The sequence below is a fragment of the Myxocyprinus asiaticus genome, chromosome 5 (assembly GCF_019703515.2).
Source record: "Myxocyprinus asiaticus isolate MX2 ecotype Aquarium Trade chromosome 5, UBuf_Myxa_2, whole genome shotgun sequence".
Lineage (NCBI taxonomy): Eukaryota > Metazoa > Chordata > Actinopteri > Cypriniformes > Catostomidae > Myxocyprinus > Myxocyprinus asiaticus.
The window spans coordinates 36014349-36036022 of NC_059348.1; the positions used below are offsets into that span (position 1 = coordinate 36014349).

Consider the following 21674-nt stretch of genomic DNA (forward strand, 5'->3'; position numbering starts at 1 on the left):
TTACAACAGGTAAACAAAACCCGGATGACCTACAGCATGCAGTGAGATTCTGAAGTTTTTAAACAGTGGACACTTGGCTGCAATATTCAATAAGGCCATGGGAACTGAGGATCCAGCAGATTTAATAGGTTGAAAATGGCGGAGAAACAAATTGAGTGGCTCTTTTTAAGTGAAAGTGCTATAGGTACCAAGAAATGTGTTCCTCGTGGTCAAATTGTACTTGTTTACACTTACACTAGAGCAAATAGTTTTTGTGTTTGAACTTGCTTTTAGCGCCGCTCAGTGGACATTTCACCTCAGAACTGCACCGATACAAGGAACCACGTAATAACATTTTGCAAAAATGTTGCCACAGTCATGTAATTTTCATGAGATCAGGCTGACTACACACCTGCATACCTAAAGAACATACTTTTGTAACAATCAGGAACAAAGTTCTTCATCAAATTCAGTACATGCAAAAAAAGCATGGGAATTCGGATGCCACCATGGTATCTCTGTCTCGTTATTCAAGAGGCCCACTGGGCTGTGGGCTGGCATGTGCATTATGGGATGCCTGGGGTTCGCCTTGGGCAACTGAAGTGTGTGTTTCCAATGACAGCAACCACATTCGCCTATGCCAACATACTGTATTTGTGACATAAGGGAGACAGAGAAGCAAAAACCTGCATGCATGGATACAGACACCCACATGCAACTATGCATCCACAAACATGCGCTCGTGCACACCACAACCTCATGTTAAAAGACAACAAGCTAAAATTAATGAGGCCATCTGTTACGGCAGCAGTCTTCACAAAAACAGTATGGCTGAAGATTCTTCACACACTCGCTGTCTTAGAGCATGTAAGTCTCAAAAGGTGCTCCACTTAATAAATACTGTAATGTTAAAGAGATAGCTCAGCCAAAAATAAAGACAAAATCTGTCATTATTTCCTCACCCTCATGCTGTTCCAGACCATAACAATTTTCTATCTTCTGTGGAACACAAAAGGATATGTTAGGCAGAACATTAGTCTCAGTGACTGTTCACTTATTGCACCTTTTTTCATTACAATGAAAGTGAATGCTGACTGAGGCTGTCATTCTACCTACGATTTCATTTTGTGTTCCACAAAGGAAGGAAAGTCATATGAGTCTGGAACAACTGTCCCTTTAAGGCTTCCTCAGACTGGTGAGACAAGCCAATAGTGTAACTCACTCATAGAGGAAAATTGAATTATTGTCCCACTGACAGTAAAAGGCAGTCTACTCTCCAGAGAAGGTCAGTAGCATTTGTTTAGCTTAAGCAATACACTGTCTGGCCGTCTACAGTGAAATACAAATCAAATTCAATAACAGCTCAAATTTAGCTACTGTACTAAGCAGGTACTGTTATTCTGGTAGGCACTGCTCCTGTTTTTAGTGTCACAATGACAGATAGAACTTTGGTGAGACGTGCATGGCGCTGAATGAAAATACATAAATAAAAACATTATATTTTCACATCAACAGGCACTGATGTTTTTGAGGCAGTCAATAAAATGGTTGATTATAGAGGAATGCAATGAGGTACATTACTGAGACTGCTCTGTTACTATTATAAATAATGTTTGGTGGGGAAAAGATGCCTTACGTGTAGCGATGGGTGTGAAGCATTAGAGATTAGAGATTAGATTAGATTAGAGACATGGAATACATTCTTGCATTAAAAAAAAGCTAGACGTATTTAAAATAATAAAGTTCTTTAATGTTGACACAACATCATAAAATCACTGCAATCAAGACACGAGATGCTGAAAACTTAGCAAGATCTTTGCAATGGTCAAAGCTGTTCGTTTAGTGCATGTTTACACAAAAATGCCCCCTATTGTTACAAGATTACTGTTTCCTGTTATGTGATAATGTGAAAATAAAGGGAACTATTCTTTCTTTCTGTAATCCTATTACATTTATTATCATTAATTAATAATTGTGAAAAGTTGGCCCTACACTAGCTGATTTTTCCAGTGATTTTCAGGCGTTAGCTTCATTAATATAATCACTGGCCAGGCAGAGGGAGACAGAGTGCCCATTAGCACCTTTCAGCGGGAGGTGTTACTCATTTCACTGTCTGGACTCCCAGCCGAGTTAATGCCTTGAAACACTGAAAATACACATCCAGCTTGCTTGAAATTATCACTGGCTGTGGGTGGGGCGGGAACATGCCACCAAGGCAGTGACCAATGAGTGCAGTGTTTTTTTGCTGGAGGACCAAAGCGATTTTTTTCTGCAGAAAAAGCATGGCGTCTGGAAAGCGCTTGTGGACGGTGCATTTGTAGAAGTTTTTTTCAGCACATATGTTTGTATGACATATCTCACATGTCATGACAGACCATTAAAAGAAGTAGTCAGGTATCGCTGCTGAACTCAATGTACTTGGTAAGGAACCGTTTAAATATACAATAACGATTATGAGTAGTCAGGTTGTAATTAATATTTATAAAACAGATTGTGCTCCCTTTCTGTTCCAGGACAGGCTGTTTTGCAAAACTTAAAATACTTTTGATTTATAAATATATATATATATACACACACTGGCAGCCAAAAGTTTGGAGTAATGTACAGATTTTGCTCTTATGGAAAGAAATTGGTGGCATTCAAATGATCACAATGTATAGTCAGGCCATTAATAACGTGAAAAATTACTATTACAATTAGATTTTTTTTTTTAAGAGTTCTCATCAAAAAATCCTCCACGTGCAGCAATGACAGCTTTGCAGATCCTTGGCATTCTAGCTGTCAGTTTGTCCAGATACTCAGGTGACATTTCACCCCACGCTTCCTGTAGCACTTGCCATAGATGTCTTGTTGGGCACTTCTCATGCACCTTACAGTCTAGCTGATCCCACAAAAGCTCAATGGGGTTAAGATCCATAACACTCTTTTCCAATTATCTGTTGTCCAATGTCTGTCTTTCTTTGCCCACTCTAACCCTTCTAATATTTTTCTGTTTCAAAAGTGGCTTTTTCTTTGCAATTCTTCCCATAAGGCCTGCACCCCTGAGTCTTCTCTTTACTGTTGTACATGAAACTGGTGTTGAGCGGGTAGAATTCAATGAAGCTGTCAGCTGAGGACATGTGAGGCATCTATTTCTCAAACTAGAGACTCTGATGTATTTATCCTCTTGTTTAGTTGAACATCTGGGTCTTCCACATCTCTTTCTGTCCTTGTTAGAGCCAGTTGTCCTTTGTCTTTGAAGACTGTAGTGTACACCTTTGTATAAAAATCTTCAGTTTTTCGGCAATTTCAAGCATTGTATAGCCGTCATTTCTCAAAACAATGATTGACTGATGAGTTTCTAGAGAAAGCTGTTTCTTTTTTGCCATTTTTGACCTAATATCGACCTTAAGACATGCCAGTCTATTGCATACTGTGGCAACTCAAAAACAAACACAAAGACAATATTAAGCTTAATTTAACAAACCAAATAGCTTTCAACAGTGTTTGATATAATGGCAAGTGATTTTCTAGTACCAAATTATCAATTTAGCATGATCACTCAAGGATAAGGTGTTGGAGTGATGGCTGCTGGAAATGGGCCTATCTAGATTTGATCAAAAATGTCTTTTTTCAAACAGTGATGGTGCTGTTTTTACATCACTAATGACGCCACGTTGGTGAATTAAAGTACCAATTTCCTTCCAAAACAGCAAAATCTGTACATTATTCCAAACTTTTAGCCACCAGTGTATGTATATATATATATATATATATATACTTGCAGATGTCAATTGTTTAAGATGCAATTAAGGTATGTTATAAACTGTCACAATTTATTTCATTTTAAATAAAGACCTGAAAAAATTAATCAGAGTCTATCCTTGTAATGTCCATCTGGTAAAAGGCTGATGTGGATTTTAGAAAATAATTCACAAGTAATAGAATGAGTAACATGATTACTGGTAACTGAGTAAGAAGTAAAGCAATCACATCCCAAATCTAGAAAATAATTATTAATAATTTATTACATTTTTGGAATAACTTCCCCAACACTGCTCACATCATAAGATACAGGCTTTAACAAAGGAAAACTCTCTCCTCTGAGGGTGACAGAGATAGGCACAGCATTAAGATTGTCTAGGCCCTTTTCACCCCTAACACAAAGACAGGAAATTAAACATCACAGAGCAAAGGGCAACTTGTCTGCTTGCCAACAGAAGACAGACAATATTCATTTCGAGTTTAACAAAAAACATATTAGAAACCCTTCTCCAGTGTTTAAACTTTCCCAGCTATTACACTTGAAGAGAACAAGTCCATCTGAGCGAAATAACTTTCCGCTTGAAAAAATGAATACATATAATTGTCAAGGCTTCAGGTCTGTCTAGACAGGTACGGCACCTAACAAATGAACTTTTGATTCATTATTATTCAGCTGTATTCTGGGACTCCAGATGACACAGCAAAGAATTATATATATATATATCTCCAATAGTGGAAAAAAGCAATTAATCATCCAAAACATAGGCTTTGACAGACAGCCCTCAAGCTTCTGCTGTTTGATTAACTGAGTCGTATTCCACAAGGGAAAAAAACAAACACAAAGACAGATATGGCATCTATGTAAATACCAACAAATCCAGCCTCACATATTTGTAATAATTGTGCAAAGGCACAATTCCAAATGGATATGAAATTCATAGAAATTGCCTTGATTTTGTTATTTTGCATTTGGAGCCTTGACTTCAAATGGGGGGGGGGGTTGATTACCGTATATATGTATCATAAGAGACCAGGATTATGAAAGTGAGATAACATAATACATCAAATATGATCTGTCAACAGAATCCTGCAGGTTATGATTCCCTCAATATTAAATGTGTTACCTGAAACCGAATTTGTCCATGGCAATTGCGAAATGGCGTGGCTGGTCATAACAGTGGTAGAGGTTCCGGTCATCCATAGGGATCAGGTCCACATCACTGAAAATGAAGCAGTCATATTCTGCATCTTTTAGAGCTTCTGTGTATCCAACATTAAGAAGCTTGGCCCGATTGAAGGTTTCCTCCCCAAGCTGAAAGACAAAAATAAATAAATGAATAAAATAAATCAACAGATCAATTTCTGAAAAGACAATAGGAAAACTGCGTTAATGCTGAAGCTATAACCATTTAAAACAAAAACAAATAAAAGTTTAATAGAAGTAAAAGGCTCTTTCCATGAACAAGGTAACAAATAGGGCCTGAAATTTTTTTCCCCTTATCAACAACTGATCAGTGAAAGGAGGTGCATATTTTCTACCAATACAAATTTTATAAACTTTCAATTTAAATATCAAAAACTTATAAAAATAAATAAATAAAAAAAATACAAAAATTAAAAAATGGATAGATGGATAACTGGGTTGCAAGAAATAAGTTTACACAATTAGCCTAAATTAATCACTCAGTAGGGCCTAGCAGTTTTGGGACCAAATATTGGACCAAATTGTCCCATAAATTAGGCCTAAAAAAATTTTTTTGATCATTTTCTCTTATAATAACTTGGGTAACAGCGTTGAATTGCTTGACGAATACAGTCAACACTACAATACTTAAAAACAAGTAATGATACTCAGATGTGACATGTTTTGGAAAATTCAACCACACAATATGCCTAATTTGGTGTGTTAAAAGCCTATAATTACACACAACAGGGGATGTCAGGTAACACCACAACACTATGTGGTGTCTAAACTAATAATCCAGTGTGACAATAATCCCATGTAATCCTGTATTACGAGATTTGGCCCAATAACCCAAAGGTTTGAACTACTGTCACAAATCCACTGCCTTTTCAGCACAATGGCTGTGGATGTACACGACAAAAGCATTAAGAAAATGATTAATGGATGCACATTTTAAGGCTTTGAAGTCTTGCATTCACTGCACAACTGCAGCAGTAAACACAGATGAACTGCATTGAATTCAAACACAAGCACCTCTCAAGCAAAGCTTTAGATTTAACAAGGAGTGAAGTCTTTAATCTTATGTTAGACCATTGACACTAAAAAGGGACGCCAAACATTACATTTATGCATTTGGCAGATGCTTTTATCCAAAGCAACTTAAAGTGCACTGGGGATAAAACATTTTTTTTAAATAATTCCATGCGTTCCCTGGGAATTTAACCCATGATCTTAGCGTTGCTAACACCACGCTCTACCATTTGAGTTGCAAAACAAAATAAATACTGACTACTAGTTTTAATCAATCCTAACTTTAATTCGCTCAGATGCCCTTAGGAGAAAAAAACACTTCAATATAAGGGAGACAAAGGAGTAAAATTGCTTTTATTGTTCAGCAGTGTGCTTATTAAACATTATTGGACAAATTTTTACTGGTTTTATAAAATGCATTGCAGGCAGCTCATGCAAATGCTGCCAAAGACATGAGTAAACCACACAACTTGGAGAATTAAAGCAGGGACATGCTCACGATTTAGCATCTCTCATCCAAGAAACCAGCCCCCAAAAGAGGACATATGTGGACATCAGGAACAGATGGTTTGGGAACAAAAAATGTGTAACTATTTTTCTAAAAAAGAATCACCAGATCTAAGCAATCATCCGAAAGTTTCAGGTGTGAGGTGTTTGTCTTGTTTGAGGTGTTTGTCTTGTTTTGCATGGTTTCAAAGCACCACGAAGTGGGGTTGATGACACAGGTGTAGTACCCTTTCCTTTATTAGAAGTTGTTAAATTCAACAGGAACAATGGCTAATTTAGGGAGCGTTACAGTATATCAACCTATTTTTTGTGCTGTACATTTTAAAAATAAATCGAGACACAAGTTAAAAAGAGTTTACTGCCAAACCAAGCAACTTCCTATTGGTCAATGCCTCAAATTTGCATGTCAAAGCTCACTAAACTTGATCCCCAAGCAAAATTTGCATAGAGGAATTCTTCACCACCGAAAGTCCATTAGCCGAAATTCCTGTTTGCATTGATTTTGCCACTCAAAGGTAAATGTGACCACACCTTTAGGCTGGTTTAAGATCGTGATGGGTGAAAGGTGCCATGCGTTGTTCCTGGCAGGCTACTCAGCCTTACATGGTTAGGATTAGTGCGGGGCACTGCGGGATTAGGATATCTGATGCCTCCCAGGAACAAACTGCATTTAAACTGGGGGTTTTTAAAGGTGTACTCAGTAATTTTTGTGTCTATGTCATCTAGGACTTACAGTGAACCCTAGGGGTGTGGATGCAGCATCATTCAAAATCAATAGTTTTCAGTTACAGATGCCATTGTAGAAATTAACTATTGACAGTCAGCCATGATTACTTTAATACACGAGTGAAAGTGTCCAATAACAGCCCTAGTGAGGTTATTGAGAAAAGTGAGTAGTGTTCGGCTGGTCAGGTGATTCTTACAAGGCAGCCCCCATGAGGGGACCCTCTCCATGTAGAATATAACAGCTTTTAGGTTACTGATGTCACTGGAGTCTTCTTTTTACTTATGTGTTCATAATTTTTTATATATGTTTCAAAATTACAATTTTTATAAATGTTTATAATTCTTTAGGAGTACACTTTTTTTGTTGAGGAAAAATTACAGAGTGCACCTTTAAATAGTTAAAATAGTCTTTAATAGATGTGCACAGGTCAGCGTATTTTGGCTATTTTATAAATATAATTAAGGCTGTATAAAGGATTTGAATGTGTATCATCAGATTTTAGAGACAGAACTATTTGAATTAAAAACCTATTAATTAATTAATTAATTAAAGAGTGGCTGGATTTTGGAGTTAAATGGGAAAATAAACCATAACAAACATAGCCCAAAATTGAAATTTACCTCCTCTGAAGTTTGTTTCACATTGTACTCGTAGTCAATGAGGCAGAGAGAAATAATTTTCAGCTCATGCACAGTAAATAAAACAGCCTCCATCTATCCATCACGTCCACAGTAAGAACTACGACGGCTCTGTTTCTTAACCCAGACTTAAACCAAACAACTGAGGTCTAAGAGTCACAATGGTCCCTGGCTAGAGTCTCTTACCGCAGCAATATCAGTTGCTCAGTACTTGCCCTCCGAGAGGCAATTAGCCCTATTTTTTATCTGATGATCAAAATGATATAATAATAATCCCTTGCTCGCTCTAGGTCATGAGGCATGATCCCTATAGCGGCACTCTCAAGGCCAACCTTGTTGCTATGGAAACAGATTAGGACCAGGGTTCATTCTGAGGGATTGTATTGTGCATTTTCTTGAGCAGGTGTACGAGTGTGTGTAAGCTTGCATTATCAGTCACCAGCAGGCTGGCCATATCATCCAGTATGCTACCGATGCCAGACCTGAAGGCTAGAGGAGGGGAGAGGACAAAAAACATCAGGAAGGAGATGAAGTGACTGAGTCATAGGGAGTGTGTACATAAGAGAGATAGAAAGTGATAGTGATAGAATATAGACGAGGAAAAAGAAGAGGAAGCTTCATTTTCCTGAATGTGAATTAAGTGAATAATAAAAAAAAAAAATCCTGTATAACTGAAACAGATGTACTAAAAGTCTCAATTGGTGGGTAGCGACCCAAAAATGGGTTGCAGGTCTCTTCTGATGGCACCACAAACAGTGGGAAAAAAACAATGCTAAATGTAAATAACAAAATGCAATTAACTATATAATCATGCATACTTAGTTCATATCAACTTTTCAAGAGGAGGATAAAATGCTTTCCATCACTTGAAATTAATCTGTTAATTGGTAGAAGCCAGTCAACTTAGGCAGATGCCAACATGGGCTGTGTCTCGTTTGGAAGGCTGCGTCCTCCGAAGGTCGCATTTGTCGGCCGCATACGTCATCGAGGCTGTCTATATACAGTATATATACAGTATTAAAATAATATATTATATTACATTATATTTATATATCTGCAGTATATACTATATGACAAAAATACATTAAATAAGATTTTACTTTCAACAATGACAAACATGGCTTGTTTGCACAAGTGAAATTTTGGCTGCCAAGAGCATGAAACCATCTAAATTCAATTTTGTATTGTGTTGGGTCACCACTTGATGTCCAATGAAAAATCTGGGTCCTGCAGTAAAACTAGTTGAGAATCACTGATTTAGCAGACATTTTAATCCAAAGCTATTCTTATTTATCCCTGGAGCAACCTGGCATTAAGTACATTGCCCAAAGGCACAATGGTGTTGTTACCAGGCCATATGTTGATCTACTGTGCCACATCACTCTCAGAAACTGTTATCATGTTATAGATAAACTGTACACCTTCTAAATTAGGACACCATATGTAGTACACCCATGCTGAAGTAAACAAACCACTTACAGTCTTTCATATTCACTGAGATTTTTTGACAGGTTCTCTTCCCTGCTGAAATGACTAGAATGGGTGGTCACCAGCATTTGTTGTATTTTGGACGCTTGTCTCTAGAATGGATAACCAGCTTGGAAATTAATGCAAGTCAATGTTGTGACATATTTTTCTGCTGCTTACAATGTTCTGATTATCAGTACAATTTCTACAGTACTCTGAGGACATAACAGCTCTTTCCACAGTTTTCCTGAGCAACCACTTGGTGGCGCCATGATGATTCTAATTGCCTGTTTTCTGTTTCTGGTCTCGAGACGCAATGTAAAAACTACCGAAACGAGCGATCCAGACAGAGAACAACAACCATTTAAGTATTATTTTAAGTAAAATTTATTTCAGGCTCAACTTGTGCTATTATTGGCTGCCATAACAATTCAAAGTAGCTAATGATATCAGCGTAATTAACTTCGGACCATCACTTCTACACAATCAGTTGAGGCACTGTCAATAAAAAAAAAACTCGACTCAGTGAAGTATCGGCACTACATGCTTTTTGACCATTTTTACAAATGTAATACTATAAACATCATATTACCCACTTGGAATATACGCCGATGTGAGTAAAAACACTGGAGACCGGAAATTGAAAACAGGTGAATCATGGAACACTTCCACATTCAGCAAAAAGGTGGACACAGAAAGGCTGTCAAGCATCCAGCTTAGAACAACTGATGGTTCTCTGCTAAACAACTCCGCCAGAGCAGCGATCACTGGGGGGCAGTGGTAGCTCAGTGGTTAAGGCTCTGGGTTACTGATCAGAAGGTCGGGGGTTCAAGCCCCAGCACTGCCAAGATGCCACTGTTGGGCCCTTGAGCAAGGCCCTTGACCCTATCTGCTCCAGGGGTGCCGTATCATGGCTGACCCTGCACTCTGACCCCAGCATAGCTGGGATATGTGAAAAAGAAGAATTTCACTGTATATGTGCAAATATATAATGTGTGATGAATAAAGAAAATTAAATTATATAATTATTAACAGACTGCTGGAAGTTTTACAGTTTTGGAAGTTGCTTTGATTTTGGAGAGGGCTCATTACTGTTCTTCAGTGCCACCTTACAGTTCATGTACTATCAGTAAGGCTAAATTAAAATGCTGCTTCCAACATGTATTTTTGTCTTCTCGATGGCTGTATGAGAGGCTCTGAGCAGAAGGATGAGGCAGCACTGGCGTCTGGCCGGGCCAACTAATTTACAGTAATGAAAGGTGGCAATCCAAGTGCAGAAGAAAGTTTATAGACCAATCCTGGCCATTTATATTAATTAAATTTGAGTTTGTCTCCATTTCATCAATAGCATGGTATCACAAGGAATAGTATGGAAAACGGGCAGAAAAAAACAAGCTATAGGACGTCAATGCCATTATCAAATGGATTCGGTAAGGTGGAACAAAGCATTGTCTTAAAGTATTCCTTTTCTTTCCCTTCCTTCCTTCCTTCCTTCCTTCCTCACTTTTTGCCTTTCATTTCCTTCATGCTTTCCTCCCTTTCTTTCTTCCTTTCTCTCTTTTTCTTCCTTGCTTTCTCCCTTCTTTCCTTTATTGCTTCATTACTTTCTCACACTTCCTTATTTTGTACCTTCCTTTCTCCCTCACTTTCTTATTTCCTTCCTTTCTTTCTCCCTTCCTCGTTTTCTTCATTGCATTCTTTCTTTCTCTGCATCTCTCTTCTCTTTCCTTCATTCCTTCCTTCTGTCATTTTTCACCTTTTCTATATTCTTTCTTTCTCCTTTCCTTTCTTTTCAGCCTTCCTTTCTTCCTTACTTAACAATCTGTCTTTCTTTTCCTTATTTCTTTCCATCTGTCCTTCCTTACTTTTTCTTTCTCTTTCTTTATTCCTTTCTTGCATTCTTCCTTCTTTGCACTCTATTTCCCCTTTCATTCTTCATTACTTTCTTTCTCATCTATTTCACCCTTCTTCCTTTCTCTTCCTTTTGCCCATCCATCCTTCCTTGCTTCCTCTCATTTTCACATTTCCTTCCTTCCTTCCTACTTCCTTCCTTCCTAATCTCTTTCTTACTCTCTTGTTTTCTTCTTTGCTCCCTTTTTCTCCTTTCTTTCTTTTTACTTTCTCACTTTTTTATTTCCTCTTCAATTCTTTCTCTCCCTTCCTTTCTTTCTTGTTCCCTACCTTCCTTTCTATTTCTCTTCCTTCTGTATGTACTTCCTTACTTATTCTCATTTTCACCTTTCTTCCTTCCTTCCTTCCTTGCTCTGTTCTTTCTATCATTTCTTTCTCACTTCATCATTTCCTCTCTTCCTTTCTTTCCCTCCCTCCCTGCCTCCTTTCCTTCCTTCCCTGCTTATTTCCTTTCTCTCTCTCTCCCTTTCTTCCTTTCTCACTTTCTTCCATCCTTTCTTTTTCACCCTTTCTTTCTTTCTTTCTTTCTCTCCCTCCTAGTCTGATGCAGAACGAAATATCTAATGGATCAACCATTCTAGAAAGAAACCTACAGAATTGTCATAGAATCATAAGAGGGTTACTGTTATTCTGTCCAGTACGTAAGAGGCCAATGAATTACTGCCTTACTACCAGATCATCATTTAAATATGGATGATCACTGGGCCTAAATCAGCCTTGGAGCAGATTATTAGAGTAAATCTTCCTAAAGTTAACATGTTCGCGCCCACACTCATGTTGTGTGCCTGTCACTAAATCCATAGAATATTCTAATGGCCCACATGGCATTTGGAATTTTTCATTACAAACAAATCACTCAAACAATGCGTGAGGCTACCATCCCTTACTGGTCTAGGCAAGAGTCAGGCATTTGTGTAAACAGAGGGATCAGGGTATTCTAGATTGAGCTAATGCAACAGTGAAGGTCAGAGTTGCCTCGCAGGGAGTAATTTTAATCACATTTGTCACATATGCCTGCTAATCAAACCCGGTGGTAGGAGAAACTCCATCCTGGCTTGCATCTCCCTGCTAAAAAGACCAGCATTGCTGGTGAACAGCATTTAATGTGTTTTGGATGCTGGTGTCTCCATCAGGCTTCTTAACAAGCTTATCCAACAAGAGGTCAATGGTCAACCAACTTAATCAGTAGGATCATACTGGCTGAGAATCTTCAGAAACCAATTTTTCTTGTGAACACCATGACTATACTGGTCCACCAGCTAGCCAGACCAGCATGGAAATTCTAAGCTGGTCTAAGCTGGTCTTTCAAGCAGAGCCTGATTTTTTTGTGTCCTTGCACCACAACAAGGAATAATGGATTAGACACACACCCTTCATTGCCTTCAGCAGGGTTGGGTCAAGTCTGGTTGGACAAGCAGTTTAGGATATCTCAACCTTCCCATGGGTGCTACAAGATGAGTCATACATGGTGTTACTTGCAATCAGCTTACATTAAGGCTATCAGAACACCTGCTGTCTGCTAATAAACCAAAGAGAGTTGCTATCCTCCTGTCAAAGTGAGTTACAGCACAATTCTGTAACACTTGCATGCAGAAAAAAACTCTCCCTCTTCAAGAAAGGGCTATACACTCCTCTTTGTACCAAGCTCAACAAGGCCTTGCTAATTTGATTTTAATGTGCTGGTTTTAGTAAATGATTGAGAATACACGCCATGTTTCTCTGTGTTCTTTTACTTTTTGTTCCGGGCAACACCACCACCACAGGGATCTCATGCAAGAATCCACAAAAGCACAATAGGATACTATTAATCATCCTGTGTTAACACAGAGAACATGTATGTCCAGTCTTATTTTCGTTCCCCTCTGTGTTTTTGTGCTTTTGTGGACTGTAAAGTACATGATAAATTACAAAGCATGACTGTATTGCATGGCAAGAACTGACAAAACACAAGAATAAATCCACTGTGCATTTCCTAACACTCTGCCTCCATATCTCCAAATCCTCTATGGAAAAGTATATGGGGCACCTGCTGAAAAGATCAGCTGGTTTAGGGTGGATTATGATGGTTTTGCTGATAAATGCAAAAAATGCTGATCAACCGACGTATTTTTTCTGGTGAAGCTGGTTGGAACTCTTATTGCTTAAGCTACTTAAATGGATAAGTAGCATGGCATTTTATGTTCAAAATCTTTATGAAAACATTGAGAATCAATAACTTTTTTTTAATGTATTTTTTTATTTCAATTGAAATAATATCAATTTATGAAAGACCTCATCTCTAATAGTAAAATATGTCCATTCCAGACACAGATGTTTAACTTGCTGAAGAGTCAAAGAATTTTTGGTTTTTCTGATGGTTAAGCGTTAAAAACATGCAAAAAAACAAAAAACAAAAATACATGTCTGAGGGGGATAAATTTATACAGACTAGATTGTGTGAAGGAGAGCTGAAGTTGAGTCGAGATGTGGGTGAGCATGAGATGCATGCTAATGTAATGCAATAACATTGCTGGCCTCATTTTCGCTAATCTGTTCGTCTATTGGGTTTTGTTGGATAAAAGCGGCCCCTGCACATCAGCAGGTGATTAATATATACTCAGCTGTTAACTGGTGGGAAATTCGGATAAGTTTCGCTGCATGAAAAGGCTTCATAAATCAGGCTTTTGAAATAAATGTGCTACAGGTATAATACTGGGAGATAGGTGGATGTTATGTCAATGCTCAGACTCTTCTTTGACAAGAAGTGTGTTCAGATGTGGGGGGAAGGGGAATTTTACAGACATGATTAATCTGCTCAATGTGAACTGTGAAAATATCAGATGCATTAAATTAGATGGGGATACATTTCCCGGCAAAAGGTTGCCAATGAGATGTAAAGATCCTTATTGTGTAACTCTACTATGTTATTTTTCTCCCACTTCTGTCTATCTGTTTTTTAATTTTTAATTTTTTTATATTATTATTATTTTACAGTAAAATAAAAATTATATTGAGAGCTCTACATTTTTCACTGGACTACTAAACTAATGAAGCTATAACATTAAATATACTGTGGCTCCTAGAAACATTTGGACACTTTTCTCATAATTAACTTTTCTAGGCCAATATTGCATCTATACTTTTTACCAACTGATTCCAATGTAGGGATGGGAATCGCAAGGAATTTAATGATTCCGGTTCCTATTCCTCTTAACTATTCTGGTTCCTTTATGGTTCCAGAAACAATTCCAGTAATGATTATTTCAGTACATTTGAGGGAGGAATTATTATTTGGAATTAAGAGATGCAATTCTTTTTGTATTTACAGCCCTCTGCAGTCTGTTGCCAAATTATAAGATAATATCAAGTTTTTACAGTTCAGCTGTAACAAATCAGAACTAAATGTAAAACAATTCTTGTAAAAGGTGTCTTTGCATAAATGCAATCCATTAACTGATCCTAACTATATTTTAAATAAACATTCTAAACAAACAAGGAATGTGATTGCATATTTTATTCATGCATTTGTCATTTTATAAAATTCCCCTAATTTCAACAAAACTCATGTATCTTTAATAGGGGTGCAGTTCTACAGGGGTGCTTGAGGGTGCTAAGCGCCCTCAAACGAAAATTAGAGCACCCTCAATTGCAGACCAGGGCAAACTACTGCCCGCGGGTCGATTTATCATGAAAGTTTTTTATTAGATCTTTCATTTATCTGGCTTTTGGACGTATCGCACATCCACAAACTTTTAATATGCTCAGGGTTGCCAGATAATAGATACAACATCCCAATCAGAGATTTATACATGCACAAATTGGAAATATTTTGCCTTATGTCATACTTAATATATGCAATCTGGCAATGCTGAAGTCCTTCACACCTGTATGTGAATGTTACTCTGGCAGTAATCATTTATTAGTATCATGCAGCCTGTTTTATTCAGTTGTGTGCTGAATGGGGTGCCAGACATTGACAAGACCCACATCATGACCAATGAGCATGTAAACAGGTTGATAATGTTCTGAGAATAAAACAAGTAAACGGGTCCACTTTGCGGCCAACATTAAAATAAGCTTTTAGAATCACTTTCCCGAATATTTTATTTTACTTTTAAACCAGATTCCTGATATAGAGTGTTAAATTGAATACTAAATTATCATTGCATTGAAGTATGGTAAAATAATCAATTAATAATTTTATTCAGACTTTATTCAGTTTTACTAACACATGAAAGAAAGTATAGCAGCAAAATTTCAAGTAATTGCAGAATTGTCCCATCAGTATGCACTTCAGAATATTTTGCATCATTCACTGAGTGCATGTCTGGGCTTAAAAGTTAAAACTATGCAGAAATTTTTATCTTTGTTTCATGTTTTACTTAACGGCTGATGTGGCCCCTGTACCAAAATAATTGCACACCCATGCTCAATTGAATATGTAAGACTAATACTGTAAATTCTGCAAGCAGATTTTCTTGAGTAGCAAGAAACACAAAAATCCAGCAAGCACACAACTCCAGCAAGCGCACAAAAATCCTTGCATTTTGTGAATGCACAAAATGCTGCATCAAAACTTATAAACATGTATGATTTTGCAAATCAGTATGTCCTAATCTGCAGGTGCAGAATTTTGCTGTCATTTTCAGCGATAGATCATAGGGGGGAAAAAAACCCTGAAGCAATAAATGTTTTGCACATTAAAAAAACAAACTTTTCTTTATGTTGTTTAAGTAGCATTTAAACATGATTTAATCTATTAAAAAATGTGTAATTATGATACATCTCCACTTTATACAGAGCACCCCCACTATTTTCAGAAGCACCCTCAGTGATTTTGATCTGGAACCAGGCCTGTAGGGGTGTGATGTGATGCATCATGTAATCTGAAACCAGTAATTATAGATGAAATGTCATGTGCAGGTAGATTCGATCCAGGTTTTAATGGAGCAGGCTCAGCAGGGTCATAGAATGAAAAACTGTCTATTAGTAGTAACATGTAAAGACGGTAACACGGGATGTGGTAACCGTGAGTTCCCTATTCGTTTTGGGATAGGGAAAGAGGCACCAGGCGTCTAAACGGAGACGCCTCCGCTTGTCAAGCTTGTTCACGAGAATTCAATTGCATTTTATGCAGGACTATTTGCAGCACACACTGCGAAAGATACAAATGTTTTTTTCTTTTTGCGGCTGCCGTGTGTCATTGACCAATCCCAGGTGACTGTAATCAACTGGTTCCATTCAGAACAGTCTGAAATCGCTCCCTATTCTGTAGCACTCACTATAAAGGGAATGAATTAACGAGTGAGTGTTTTCCTTCACAGCCAATGTGTGCCCACCAGTCACATTTATTTAAGTCAAGTTCTATTTGTGGTTAAACTGTTTTATGGAGAAATTACACATTTTATGGAGAAAAAAATCTATCTATCTATCTACCTATCTATCTATCTATCTATCTATCCATCCATCCATCCATCCATCCATCCATCCATCCATCCATCCATCCATTTTTGTCTTGTGAAGGTTTGCAGGGTAAACTCAGCTGCATAAACATATACACTTTGCGTTAAGGTTATATACGTTAACACAAGCATATGTAACATGAATTACATTCCAAAATTAAGTTTCAAGAAATAACAATGAATATTTTTTCATGCATTTATTCATCTTGGAATTCTTGGTTTATGTTCATTTATACATACAATATTGTTCATTGTTAGTTCATGTAGTTCTTAATAATGCTACATTCCTAATTTTTAATCTTTAACTGTATTAGTGTATGTAGAAACTGACACTGTATGCCACTATTCAAAATGGTGTAAAAATATTGTTAATTTTTCATATTAATTAATTGTGTAAAGTTAATGAATACACACAAACTTATTGTAACGAGTTACCGATACAAATAATAAAAATTAATCAAACAATACTTCCATGAACAGACTATCAAAATTTAAATAATCATGCACTTTTCAACGACTCCTAAATTAACTTTTCTTCACTAAATAGTAAAAAACTTCCCTCTTTGTTCCCTTTTTCTGGTTCAACTTGTCTTCATTGGTGATTGAAATATCAGTACATAAGGAAGGATTTATATATTTGTTGCAAATATCATAATCTATGGTGCTATAATTCGCTGTCATTGTAGGGCTTAATTGAACTTTTTCTTGGGTTAAACAGTGCATTTGTGAGTAGGGTTGTTTCTTACAACACTACCATCAGGATATTTAAAACAGAATAATGAGTTGATTTTATTTATTCATTATTCTCAGTAATGTTATTCTGTATGATGTGAGAACATTTATCTTATTTTCATTTCAAATAGAGCGTTACAGTTTTTTTTCTTTCTTTTTCTGCCGGCCAATGATGATTCAGTTCCAGAGACAGTTTATACTGTGTTATGTAGACTAATGTTGTTCTTCAGGCCTGTGAGACTTACACAGTTCTTATTTCATTTCAAGTTGGACATTCATAACTTGCGCATCAGTTTAAGAATAATTTATTAACTGCTTAGACTGAAGTATAGGTGTTTTTCACTAAAAAGAGCCAGCACATCAGAGTTATTTGTTTGGGAATACTGGAAGCAATGTATGTTTCAGGCTGCTTATTCAAAAGAACTTTCACACTGTATAGATTCAAACATGCTGGCTCATAAGAGTTATTCTTTCAGGAATTAAAATACATTCGTAGTGCTATGTGTTTCACGCTGTAGATTCAGAGAGCAGTGCTACCGCAGAATTGCACTGCAGGAAACACTGTCTTTTATTTTATTTTAGTACAGTGTTCAGTCCACATTGGCAGAAAATTGCATGTACAGGAACTATTAACAGAATCGAAAGTCATGAAAATCATGTGGTTCCACTTTTTTTTTTTTATGGAACCGGTTCTGGCCAAGAACCCTCAGTTCCCAACATTATTCCAAGTTAGTTTTTCCATGCTTTTCCCAAACTATAATTTAGAAGTACATTTAAAAGACCAAGAGTCCATAAGCTTGCATATATTTAAAACTATCTGAAAAATGACTGAGTTGGTATTTAAATATGAACCCTTCCCAAAGGAGTTGGGCAGGTTCAACCCACCCGAATGGCTGTGCACCATTTCCAAGTGATGTAGATCGAGACTATAAGGAAAATGGACTTTGGTGCCCTTAATAGCTGATGTCAATGCAGAGAAAGTCCCTGCTCAGGACACACTGTTCACCCAGCCTATGTCCTAATCTGTAAGCATTGCCCTAAGCCATCCTGCAAACTCACTTCCTACACGAGCAAGTCAGCCATTCAGACTCTCTGCGGGGCTCCACTGTTTTCAAGAGCTCAGTGACACTACCAAATCTCATTACAGACAAACAGCAGGTCAAGCTGAAACGCTCTCAGTGCTCGCATTACAAAAGCACAGAGCACTGACATTTTGAGAGAAAAGTTTCAGTGTTAACAATCCAAATCAAACATCAGTAAATAAATCAAACTGATTGCTGTGGATTGCCCTGTCTTACACGAGTAAGATTAGTCTATGTTCTGAGAGATGGTTTACTTCCTCCACTCAAGCAGTGAAGGCTGAATTGGTTTCACTGCTGAAATGTTAACATTGTGCACAATCTGACCAGTCTACTGTATGAGACCCTCTGCTCTGTGCTGGCTTGCGTGTGATCCTTTCTATATGCCTCGCTGGCCTGGCTCCAATTTCTTCCCTCCCAAGGGACACCCCTGATGTGTTATATTGTTCTTCATAACATGTGCAACAGAAAGCTAGCCCTTGATCCACCATCGTAAATCCAATAAGCGAAGTGTCTGTAGTTACAATCGTGAGCATGTTAAATGGGTTATTTATGCTTGTGTGTGTGAGTGAGAGTGTGTGAGAGAGAAAGATAGAGAGAGAGAGAGAGAGAGAGAGAGAGAGAGAGAGAGTTTTTTAACCAACCATTTATTCCACAATTTTTAACACTCAATACAATTCCAATATAATAGTAACCACAATAATACAAATTAACATTATTGATAATCATTGTAACACCCAAGAAAAATAAATAAATAATCTACAACAGAGCAAATTGCATCATTATAACACCACTGGATTGAAAAAAAAACATTATGTCTTTCATCATCTTATTAAATTTAAAATCAATCCACACTCTTGTTTTTATCCTATTTATTAAAACAGATACAACTTCACATCCTTCTGACTCTTCAATTTTATTCCTCCTGCTTATATATATTGCCATTTTTGCTTCACCTAAAATGAAGTTTAAGAGTTGACATTTTATTCTATTTTTTGCTGCATACCGATAGCCAAGAATAAAACTCTGAACAGTAAAAACTTCATTTAACTTGTTAAACAACAATTTAAGAAAATCAAATAAATAATACAGTCTTGTACATTCCATAAAACAATGAACATTTTTTCCCCCTTTTTTCACAAAAAGGACACACATTACATACATTTGGATTAATAACATTCACAAAAGAATTGACAGCAACTGTGCCATGTAAAATTCTCCATTGGAGATCCCCCACTCTTTTTTCTAAAGGAGGTTTATAAAAAATTCTTCACATAGGTTTTACATTCTGATCCAAACCTAATTTGTCTTTTAAGGTTTTCTTAATTCTCCAACATCTCCCCATCTGCTCCTTTAAGATCAGGGGTAATGTGAACCTCTGGAAAAGGATCTTTATTGTTTGGAAACACCTTTCCATCACTGAAACTCAAAAGGAGACACTTTTCTTCTCTCGTAAATTTCTGCTTTAAAACATCCAGCAGTTTCCCTGCTAATCTTGTTGATTTTAATCTTAAACAAGAGGCTACCCTTTGTGGGTTATTTAACTCAGGACCCCCAGCATCTACTAGATGATACAATTTAACTTTTCTTGATGTACACATTATGTGTAAACCCCATGCAATTTCACTTGATACAGTTGTGCTCAAAAGTTTGCATACCCTTGGAGAATTGGAAATATATGTACCATTTTTAAAGAAAACATGAGTGAGCAGGCAAAACACATTTCTTTTATTTCTTATGGGATTCATATTCAGCTGTAGGTTATAACAGAATGGCACAATCATAAAACAAAACATGGCAACAAAGAAAAAAATGAAATGACCCCTGTTCAAAAGTCTGCATACCCTTAGTTCTTAATACTGTGTATTACCCCCTTTAGCATCAATGACAGCGTGCAGTCTTTTGTAATAGTTGTCTGTGAGGCCCCAAATTCTTGCAGGTGATATAGCTGCCCATTTGTCTTGGCAAAATGCCTCCAGGTCATGCAAAGTCTTTGGTTGTCTTGCATGAACCGCACGTTTGAGATCTCCCCAGAGTGGCTCGATGATATTAAGGTCAGGAGACTGTGATGGCCACTCCAGAACCTTCACCTTTTTCTGCTGTAACCACTGGAGGGTCAACTTGGCCTTGTGCTTAGGCTCACTGTCGTGCTGGAAAGTCCAAGAGTGTCCCATGCACAGCTTTTGTGCAGAAGAATGCAAATTGTCTGCCAGTATTTTCTGATAACATGCTGCATTCATCTTGCCATCAATTTTCACAAGATTCCCCGTGCCTTTAGAGCTCACAACCCCCCAAAACATCAGTGAGCCACCACCATGTTTCACAGTGGGGACGGTATTCTTTTCATTATAAACCTTGTTGACCCCTCTACAAACAAAGCTCTAATTTGGTCTCGTCACTCCAAATTACAGTGTGCCAGAAGCTGTGAGGTGTGTCAAGGTGCTGTCGGGCATATTGTAACTGGGCTTTTTTTTGCATTGGCGCAGTAAAGGCTTTTTTCTGGCAACTCGACCATGCAGCTCATTTTTGTTCAAGTATCGTCATATTGTGCTCCTTGAAACAACCACACCGTCTTTTTCCAGAGCAGCCTGTATTTCTCCTGAGGTTACCTGTGGGTTTTTCTTTGAATCCCAAACAATTCTTCTGGCAGTTGTGGCTGAAATCTTTTTTGGTCTACCTGACCTTGGCTTGGTATCAAGAGATCCCAGAATTTTCCACTTCTTCATAAGTGATTGAACAGTACTGGCTGACTGGCATTTTCAAGGCTTTGGATATCTTTTTAAATATCTTTTTCCATGTTTATAAAGTTCCATTACCTTGTTACACAGGTCTTTTGACAGTTCTTTTCTGCTCCCCATGGCTCAGTATCTAGCCTGCTCGCTGCATCCATGTGAGAGCTAACAAACTCATTCACTATTTATACACAGACACTAATTGCAATTTAAAAAGCCACAGGTGTGGGAAATTAACCTTTAATTGCCATTTAAACCTGTGTGTGTCACCCTGTGTGTCTGTAACAAGGCCAAACATTCAAGGGTATGTAAACTTTTGATCAGGGCCATTTGGGTGATTTCTGTTATCATTATGATTTAAAAAGGAGCCAAACAACTATGTGATAATAAATGGCTTCACATGATCACTATTCTTAAATAAAAGACAGTTTTTTTGCATGATCAGTCATATTTTCAAAATCAATGCCAAAATTTCACAATTTCTGCCAGGGTATGCAAACCT

The 21674-nt window shown here is 37.3% G+C and overlaps 1 protein-coding gene across 1 annotated transcript in view; it reads right to left on the minus strand.

Moving 5' to 3' along the window:
* The window catches only part of b4galt2 (UDP-Gal:betaGlcNAc beta 1,4- galactosyltransferase, polypeptide 2), a 207831-nt gene that overhangs the window by 32059 nt on the left and 154098 nt on the right, over window positions 1-21674 (minus strand). The window contains exon 4 of the mRNA XM_051699194.1: window positions 4848-5035. Coding sequence (XP_051555154.1) covers window positions 4848-5035 — 188 coding nt within the window. The remainder of the gene's footprint in view (window positions 1-4847; window positions 5036-21674) is intronic.